Genomic DNA, 8,772 nt, shown 5'->3' with positions numbered 1-8,772 from the left:
TATATATATATATATACTGTATATATATATATATATATATATATAAATTCAAAAAATATGTTATATTTACATACATTTATATTTATTTACAAAAAATTTACATATTTTGTATTTTAAATTATTTATTGTTGTTATATTTTTTATAGATTTATTTATTGTATAGGCTTTGAGATATTCCATCATATTAATCAAGTTCTCAAGTTATCAAGCTGCTCTGTCAATTGGAGCTTGCAGGGTTGTTCTCGAACCGCAACAACCCACCACAGAAAACCTCTGGAACCGTCTGTCCGACATGGGCACATGCTCGGCATCTCAATGCGTAAAGCTTAAAGAACAGACCCCCACAGGGCAGCATAGGATAATTCCCCATCACTGGCAGGCTGCACAGAGCATCAGATTTGATGATGATTAAGCTGTCCCACCATCTGGAAGGCATATTAAGTAGAAAAGTGAGCAGGATTAACAAAAGAGTTTATTTTTCTTATTCGAAGTGAAAAAGACACGACCTTCCAGTCTGTCTGTGATGCATTAAGTGAACATGAATCACCCTGAGCTCTTACTAAGAGAAAAATTATCTGGCGCGTCACTCGAGAAGTTTGATATCACACCTCCAGATGCTCCTGGTGGGTTAGCGACCATATGACATGTGATTATGCACTCGCATCTGTCCCCTGTGCACCAGAATATGACTAGAGCTGCTAAAAAGGTCTATTTCACACTAACGTAATGGCTCTGTTCCAAATCTGAGAGAGCTGGCAGCATTTTTAGGCTATATATTTATTAATTTATAGTAATATAGAGCATTTTTTTATTATTATGTAATATATATAACTATTGTTTTTATTGAGGAACATACAGATCTTGAAACATCTGCATTCACAAAATAGTTAAATCATGGTTAATTTGTTTAATATATCAATAACTTAACCATGTTCTCCTAATAAAAAGTTTAAAAACAAGCAGTTTTGTCATAATTACAGCAGATATACAAGAGAGAAAAGATTACAGTACTGTATATGGGGGGAGCTTTGAATATTGTGTTGGACGATGGGGGGCTTTAGAGTCAAAAATGTCGAGAACAACTATCCTATACTTCCCTGGTGGGGGGAAAAAAAACAGCTTAAACCAAAGCTTAAGCTTATTTGTTGGTCTTAACCACTAAGACAAGTAAACCATTCAGGCTGGTTCAGAGTGATTTCTTTATGGTTAAAGATTGTCGTTTTTATATATGTACTATTATTTGCTGTGAGACTATCGTCCACCCGGTACTGTGGAAAATGAGCATCTCCATTGTCAGTCATTGAGAGTGGCATCTTTTGCAGTGTCATCATGTCATTCTCCGAGCTGGAAAATTGTAAAATAGACAACAAAACCATCAGTTCCGACTTGACTGGACTGACAAGTACTTGTTCACGCTACCAAAAGCAGCTAGTTCTCCACCAACCATGCGAAGAGGCACTACAAGTCGATACAAAGCTCTTGCTGTGTCATCAGATTTTCTCTCTCCAACTTTAAAGACACTTTTGTTACCAAGGCGGAACCTTAAGAAAGTATTGTACCTTTAAAAAACTTCTAAGTTGTTAATTAAGAATGACTCAAAGTTAGATAATCAGCAGTGTTGCCTACAGAAAATGAGTGAGATTTGCCATTAAACAAGTTTGATTGTTCTCTTCTCTCTTCACAGCTCCTTCCAGTAGGAAGCCCGGAGATGCACTCATCATCTCTGACATAAAAAAAGGCAGCGTGGCGCACAGGTACCGCCTCGCATCATTGTCTTGCACCATATCTCCTTTAAAATGTACTCTTAAATTCTATAGAAACGCTAATCTCCTGCATAATAACTCATACAGCCTCTAACGCAGCTACACCCGCCAGCATCTCTCGCTTTGCTATATTAAAGAAAAAATACATAATAGATGGATTACGTTTTCTACCTGAGTGCACAATATTTCACTCAACAAAACACGCTCTAAAAACATAACATCCTCCGATCGTTTTGACTCAGCACAACTTAAAAAAAATAAATAAATAAAATGCAAAAAAGAAAGTTTTGAAAATAATTGTGCTTGCTTTGAGTTGCCTAACATCATTTATTTTCGTATTTTGCATGGTATACACTATACACTTCAAAAGTTAGGGGTCAGTAAGTTTTTTTTTTCTTTTTTTTTTTTAAGAAACTGATACTTTTATTTAACAAGGACGCATTCAATTGATCAAAAGTGACAGTAAAAAGACATTTAGAATGTTACAAAATTATTACATTTCAAATAAAAGCTGTTCTTTTGAACTTTCTTTTCATCAAAGATAAATCCGGGGGGGGAAACATCCACAAAAAATATAAAACAGCACAACTTTCAACATTAATAATAAGAAGAAATAAGCACCAGATCAGCATATTAGAATGATTTCTGAAGGATCATGTGACACTGAAGACTAGAATAATGGCTGCTGAAACTTCAGCACTGCATTTCTGAACTCTCATCCAAATCAGCACTTCACCCATGCCTTAAATACCTTCATCTAGACACAAATGGCTAATGTAATGACATCTGCACACAGAATTGAGCATGACTATGAGCGTATTCTATCTGCATCGACCTGCGAAAGCATACTTATGCATATAAATGCTAATTTTCTCCAGGCTACAGAGGAGGGCTTCTGATTGAGTGCGGCTGGGAGAATGTGTAACCCTCCATATTGACATAAATCTCAGCGGCTGCCCTGAGGAAAGTTGTAGAGTGCTGTTTGACTGCATTGTTGTTGATTGTGAGGTCTGTGCGGGGCTGTTTGCAATAAAATCTAATCTAGCTGTACTGACTAGCTTAGTTTTTTTTTTTTTACAACTTTTCACTCATAGCTCGAGATATAGTACAGTATAAAAGTTTCAGGTTGGTAAAATTTTTCATTTATTTCAAGGAAATCTCTTATGTAAGTCTGCATTTATTTGTTAAAAAAGTAAACAATATTGTGAAATATTATTACTATTTAACAAAGGCTAACAAAGCTGAAAAAAATGAAAAAATCCTCCACGGCAATAGTTAGGGTTGTTGGGGGAAGCTGTGTATACCAGTATAATTACCTCTCTTTCAGCACACAAACTCTAATTTCCCATGCTTTTACATAATAGAACTTATGTTTACCTGATAATTATGCGAGGAGGAGAGAGAATTGGGTTGTGAACCGCTGTGTACACAGTGGAGTGGTTAAATACGGGTCTGTCCATCTTTGTATTCCTCATGTTAGATGGCCTTGGCTCTCGCAATCTTTCACATCTTGCTCTCCTCCATTTCAGCTCTATTAAAAGAGCCTAAAAATAAGTGAGCCATTTAATATGAAGAAGTGGTGGAATAATTGTGAATTCAGGCAGGATTACATCTCAGTGTCTAATCTGAATATAGAACGACACACAATTATGGCCATTACGATAAAAATATGCTAAAAGTCAGTTTTTTGCATCGGATCTACGTCAGCCCCTCTGGCTGCTCTTTACTGTGTACCATGGTCAATACACTGAATAATGGATGTGATTTCTTGCAGAATGTGAGCTCAGACTACACCGAAATGTGTAAATGTCTGTGTAAGGGAGAAAATAACCTTTCTGCAAAATATCACGAGATGAAATGGAGATGTATTAGTTTTAAAAATCTGAAACATTTGTGCTTGTAACTGTTTTTTCTTGTTCTCATTCAAAGGACAGGCACCCTGGAGCTGGGGGATAAGCTTCTGGCAATAGACAACATCCGTCTAGATAACTGCTCCATGGAGGATGCCGTTCAAATCCTACAGCAGTGCGAAGACCTGGTTAAACTCAAGATCCGCAAGGACGAGGACAACTCAGGTACCTCTGAGCCTCTGCAACTACAATCCCCACACGGATTCAAATTAACACTAAAAAGCCCCAATGCGAGGATAGAAGACCTCAGCAAAGACATCCAATGCAAACATTTGTTTGCCAGGATCAAGATAAAGAATGAGCTATTAAAACCTGACTGATTAGCTTACTCTAATGTAATCTGGTTTTAAAGATACGGCAAGGACGGAAAAAGGACGAGATGAGAAAAAACATGGCAGCATTATTAGCTATGAGTCCCTAAAGGACAGAAAACGGATATCAAGTTGAGCTGTGCTGTACAGAGATGAAAGTTATACTTTGATATTTTTCACCTTACATAACTACATAATTGTGTATATTTATACTAAAAATATATTTTGTATTAATATAGTAACATAAAATAAAGTAATTTATGTAAATTATATATTAATTTGAAAAATAATATAAATATCTAAATATATCTATATAATTTTATAATCTGACTTGAAAAAAGGAACTTTCATGAACATATTTGACTGATTGTCCTGAATGAATTGTTGAATCAAAGTAATGACTTGATTAATTGAAACGTACAGCTTGAAATGATGCATGGAAATGAATTGATCTTTCCAGCTCTTACTCTGTTTTTGCTGCTGAAGTCCAAATCTGAGATAGGATAGACAGACGAGCAGTCTTTTCAATCTGATATTTAGTTTATCTGAAATTATCTGAATTTAGTTTAATGATACTCTCTTTAGAGAACTTAATGGAGAGTTTAAAGCACATTAAAAACATCATGATATGCACAGTGTTGCTTAAAGGTTAGGGTTTTAAATGAATAGTACTTTAGAAAGATGGCTGACAGTCAAAATTGAACGTAAGAGTTTTATTTTACAAGGAGCCAAGATATTGAGATTACATAGCTAATTAATGCTAACCATTAATGGGTCAAGACTGTTATTTCAAACGTTCGTTCACAGAATAAATTAATCATAGCTTTTATTTCGCCTACAAAATCATGAATATATTCGACCAATCTGAAAATATATCGCCCATCCTCAGTGCCTAGTTACTGCTTGATCATTTTTTTAAATAGATTAAAGTATGGTGTTCCTTGCTGACATCCTTCTTTTTACACAGATAATTCAGCCAAAAATTAAAATGTCATACTTTACTCAATCGTATGTTGTTCAAAACCCAAATTACTTTCTTAAATACAACTAGCCTCTATTTTACGTTGAGGTAGCCCATGTAGAGACTGTGAGGGTTTGAAGTGGCTCTGCTGCTGGAAATGTCACAGATCTTCATTATCTCCGAAGGACCCTCTGGTAAACCTTTCGCTTCTTCTGCTGGGCTACAGCAACATACACATCTCCCCTCGCTCCCGCAACCTCACAATTCATCCTTAACACTATTAGCATTGTGCTCATAGAAGAAAATTAGGTTTAATCGCTCCAGTTTAATGCTCGTTTGGTTCAATTATCTGATTAGAAACCCTTAGAGCCCTCATCCAGCTTTCCCCAAAGCATTACCCACAATCCTTTACTACAGAGGCGTTATGCTCGTACTACAAAGCAGAACTGCGAATCACTTTTATCTGGCATTCATATTTCATCCAGGACATCCATTGTGCCCGTGAAATGGCACCTTGTGTGTTTCAGTTCCTCACGTCCAAAGCCAGAGGCTCGTTTAGATCTTTCTCGCTGGGAACATTAAGGTCGACATTCATTTTTTACAAGGCCTTTTTTAGAGCTGTGACAACAAATCATCAGTCTGAGAGAGGCCGTGCTGACTGGCGTGCTAAATGGGGGTAATTTCCCTCCCATCTCTCCATTAGTCCATCATCAAAAAAACAAAGGCGTAATGAGCCAACCTCGTGTAAACGAACATCCCCAGACCCCCAGCGTATACAGATACACACACACACAAACGAATGCAGCTAGAGCTGCTGTGATCTGACGGATATCAGCGCTTCATATGTGGATGCGGGTGGGAGATGACAACGATTGCCCTGATTTCCTCTATTTTTCTCTTTCTCTTTAGCATTTCCTTCTCGGCATAGCCATGTCAAAATGGGCAAGTTGACCTCTTAATTGATGTTGAGCGTTATGAATCAGCGCCACAAATATTTTATAAAACACTTTTAAGTGGATTTCGCTGTTGCTGTAGCCACGTCTGTTTGCTGAGTGCATGCAAAATGAGTTCAGTCTTATAATTAATTTACATTATGATTCCTGTAGCTCAGCTGGTAGAGCAACTAGCACGAGAATCCCCCGAGGACACACATACTGATATAATCTACAGCTTGAATGCACTAAGTCACTTTGGGCAAAATGAAATGTCTGTCATCTGACATTTAGTCTTTTGAAATGCATTGTGGGTCCAGGATATGGAGGTTTAGTTCTCCTTTGGATGATAACGTGTATGATTTGTAGAGGTAGGTGCAGTATCCATTTTTGAAATGGATCACGGATGCAATATCCCATTTTTTTGTATTATGCATTTGAATATCTCTATTTTGCCAATCCCTTGTATTTTCCGTTTCTCATTTTTTGCTTTTTTTTCTGGATGCACCACTTCTATTATCTTACATCATTCTTCTCTCCAATTGGCTTTCCATTACTCTCTAGTTTATTGCTTTTTGTGAGCATAATAGGTTGTTTCTCTCTTTTACTTTTAGTTTGGTAGTTTTTTTGGGGTTGTCAATCAATTATCAATTTTAATCCAATTAATGACATGATGTGCTGATTAATCAAATTATATATATGCAATCTGAAAATTACATATTTATAATAACATAATTTATAATAATAATAATAATATATCTGTATAAATTTGTTATATTTTGTAATTATAAATTATCTTCAGCAAATTTATATTTCTGATTCAAATATAATATTGTAATTTTGTGTGTGTATTGATATGAAATTGCAATATTAATTATATATCATAAAATATATAATTTATGATATATTTATAAATTTAATACATTATCTTCAGCAAATATTTATAAATGTGATTCAGGTCTTTTATATTGCAATTATACATCTATATATAAATTATCCAAAAAAATCTTTAAATATAAAAATAAAAACCATGGCAGATGGCATGCTAAGGTAGTTGCTAATTGTAGGACTTGGTGAATGGTCAGTTCTGCATTAAATTGACAGCCCCAGTATTTTTATCCCATTTCTATTTGTTTTCTTTCGGTTCCTTTTCCTTCATGTTTTCTCTCCACGGATATCTTATTTTCTGGTCAATACATCCTCCTTCCATCCCTCCCCTCCCTACCTCCTCTCTCTGTCCGGTGTTGTGAGGGGTGTCTTCGCTCTGCTCTCTGCCCCTCTGTGAGGTATCCTACGTGATGGCAGTGTTGATAGGGACGCCCGTGTGCTGTTGGCCTGTGTTGCAGACGAGCAGGAGAGCTCTGGCGCCATCATTTACACTGTGGAGCTGAAACGCTTCGGCGGGCCGCTGGGCATCACTATCTCGGGCACCGAGGAGCCCTTCGACCCCATCATCATCTCTAGCCTCACTAAAGGTGGCCTGGCCGAGAGGTACGTTCTGTCAGTCTTCAAGCCTGTCAGCAGTTAAGAAATATCACATTTAAGATGTATATATCTTGTATATCTCTTTATAAATATATACAAGCTATACAAATATAAAATATTCTTTTATATATAAAAACACTCAGAAATGACTGAATATGCTAATGAATTACCTGGAGGCAACATAAGAGATTAATTCCAATTAAGTATTTTAATCTATGAACAGCCATAGTTAATTAGAATGAAATCATGTTTTCAACAAAAAAAAAAAGGAAATGGAATTTAAAAAAAAGTTTTTAAAATGACACATTGCAGTTGCCCTTTAAGAGTGAGTTGGTGTGCTCTTGTGTCCACAGGACCGGTGCCATCCACATTGGTGATCGCATCCTGGCCATTAACAGCAACAGTCTGAAGGGCAAACCTCTCAGTGAGGCCATCCACCTGCTGCAGATGGCAGGGGAGTCTGTCACACTGAAGATCAAGAAGCAGGGAGAATGTGAGTGCTGACATGCACACTTACGGCCTAATGGCTTTTTATTTGTACACTACAGGGGCCCGTTTCAGAAAGGAGGTCAAGTGAAAACTCTGAGTATGTTAACCCTGAAATGAGGGAAACTCTGGGTTTTCCGTTTCAGAATGGGAGGTATGTCAAAACCGAGAAAGCAGGGTAAGTCAAGCCCGTTTCTGAAAGGGAGGTAGCTTATACTCAGAGTCTATTTCAAGTACAAATATCTAAAAATTCTTAAATCAATATGGATTCTCTATATAAGAACATTATATAAGATATTTAGTCTTGTTTCCTGGGGGGGATCTAAGTGCATTTTACTTAAGTAAAATTATCTGCCAGTGTGGTAATAAAAATAATCTTAATGCAAATGGAAAACAAGATTATTCGGAGTGTCTATTACTAAGTACAAATTTACAGTAGCTCCGCCCTCCAATGTCACACAAGGTTAAATACGACGGGCGAGAGTAACGGCTTAAGTGCATTTTACTTAAGTAAAATTATCTGCCAGTGTGGTAATAAAAATAATCTTAATGCAAATGGAAAACAAGATTATTCGGAGTGTCTATTACTAAGTACAAATTTACAGTAGCTCCGCCCTCCAATGTCACACAAGGTTAAATACGACGGGCGAGAGTAACGGCTACAGTGGTGTAGGCAGTAACGCGTTGGGCGCGGAGAACTAGCTTGTGACGTGATTTACCGGGTTCGAGTCCGGCATTTGCCGAGCTCGCTCTTCTCACTTTTCCCATCACAGAATTTATTTTCAATAAAAATGAAGAAAATAAATGAGTGTTTAATAATGATAAAAGTATTTATAATTGTAATAAATATAATAATTTACACTCTTGTATTATTATTGCATCCTGTTAATGTACAACAATACTGAGGTGCAAATAGTATGTATC

The 8,772-nt window shown here is 36.5% G+C and overlaps 1 protein-coding gene across 1 annotated transcript in view; it reads left to right on the top strand.

The window, feature by feature from the left end:
- The window catches only part of grip1 (glutamate receptor interacting protein 1), a 156,379-nt gene that overhangs the window by 126,034 nt on the left and 21,573 nt on the right, over positions 1–8,772 (top strand). Inside the window, exons 15-18 of the mRNA XM_016574707.1 lie at positions 1,685–1,754; positions 3,693–3,838; positions 7,164–7,368; positions 7,716–7,855. Coding sequence (XP_016430193.1) covers positions 1,685–1,754; positions 3,693–3,838; positions 7,164–7,368; positions 7,716–7,855 — 561 coding nt within the window. The remainder of the gene's footprint in view (positions 1–1,684; positions 1,755–3,692; positions 3,839–7,163; positions 7,369–7,715; positions 7,856–8,772) is intronic.

Source organism: Sinocyclocheilus rhinocerous, unplaced genomic scaffold (assembly GCF_001515625.1).
Source record: "Sinocyclocheilus rhinocerous isolate Xijiao unplaced genomic scaffold, SAMN03320098_v1.1 scaffold1164, whole genome shotgun sequence".
NCBI classification, from domain to species: domain Eukaryota; kingdom Metazoa; phylum Chordata; class Actinopteri; order Cypriniformes; family Cyprinidae; genus Sinocyclocheilus; species Sinocyclocheilus rhinocerous.
Note: the sequence above shows the minus strand (reverse complement) of the source record. Positions and strands in the feature narration are given on the sequence as shown.